Genomic DNA, 1,083 nt, shown 5'->3' on the forward strand with positions numbered 1-1,083 from the left:
GGAGAATATTTTCCTGTCTGTTAAAGAGAGAAGGTAAAATTCACTTTTAACACCCTAACAAGAGGGAGCGGGCAGAGCACATAGAGGAGGGTCCCAGTCGGGACGGCCCTTGTCTCTAGAGTGTGTGCTGTGGGGTGATGCCCCTGGACATTTTGGGGGGCAGGAGTGCTGGGGATTTTTCGGGGGAAGCTTGAAGGCTCGCGAGGCTCCTTGGGGCAGGACTCGCCCTTCAGAGGAGGCCCGAGTCTTGCTGGCTCCTGGGGTCCCTTCTCAGGTCCCTCTGCCCCCGTGCGCCCCGTAGGCCCCAGGCCGGTGCGGGAGGCGGGGGCTGCCCCCGGCAGAGGGTGCCGGAGCGCAGGGACGGTCCTGGCCTTGTCCCCCCACTCCGCGCCTCTCTCTCCCCTCCCCTGTGTCGGGTTTGCCCCGGGTGACGTTGGGATGCTGGGGGAGGAGGAGGAGCAGGAGGAGAAGGAGAAAGGAGCGCGGCTTCCTCCGCCCCCACTCGGGCACGGTCCGTTAGAGGGAGCGCAGGGCCGGGCGGCGCTGCCGAGAAGTTGGCGGCAGCCCCCAGCCCCCGTGGAAGCGGCAGGAGCAGGAGCAGCACCAGGAGCAGGAGCAGCGGCAGGAGCAGGAGCAGCAGCACGGCAGCCCGCTCGGCCGGCGGGCACTGCTACCCGAGGGTCTCTCGGCCGCGGCGTGGGGCGGGCAGCATGCTCCCCGCAGCGGCGGGGCGGCGTGGGGCGGCGGGCCGCCTCCTGGCCCTGCTGGCGGCCGCCTGGCTCCTCCGCCTCCGGGCGGCAGGTAAGGAGCGGGACCCCGGGCGGGGGGGAGGATGCTGCCGCTCTCGGGGAAGGCTGTGAGGGGAGAGGGGAGGCAGGGGAAGCTACGCCTGGCTCTAAGAGAGTTGCGGGTACACATCTGGGACCGGCGCAGCCGCCAGCATCCCCAGTTGGTGGATGATGTTCGTTATTTTTTTTCTTTCTTTCCTTCTCTTCTTTCTTTCTTTCCTTTTTTTTTTTTTTTTTTTTTTTTTGGCAAAATGGAAATTTGTTTTTGGGGTTTTTTACGGGGGGGGGGGGGTTG

The 1,083-nt window shown here is 65.3% G+C and overlaps 1 protein-coding gene across 1 annotated transcript in view; it reads left to right on the forward strand.

Annotated features, from left to right (window-relative positions):
• The first annotated feature begins 516 nt into the window (after positions 1–516).
• ROR2 (receptor tyrosine kinase-like orphan receptor 2) overlaps positions 517–1,083 on the forward strand; it is a 165,432-nt gene continuing 164,865 nt past the window's right edge. Inside the window, exon 1 of the mRNA XM_014947663.1 lies at positions 517–801. Coding sequence (XP_014803149.1) covers positions 711–801 — 91 coding nt within the window. The 5' untranslated portion in view covers positions 517–710. The remainder of the gene's footprint in view (positions 802–1,083) is intronic.

This window comes from Calidris pugnax, unplaced genomic scaffold, assembly GCF_001431845.1.
Source record: "Calidris pugnax isolate Ruff unplaced genomic scaffold, ASM143184v1 scaffold156, whole genome shotgun sequence".
NCBI classification, from domain to species: domain Eukaryota; kingdom Metazoa; phylum Chordata; class Aves; order Charadriiformes; family Scolopacidae; genus Calidris; species Calidris pugnax.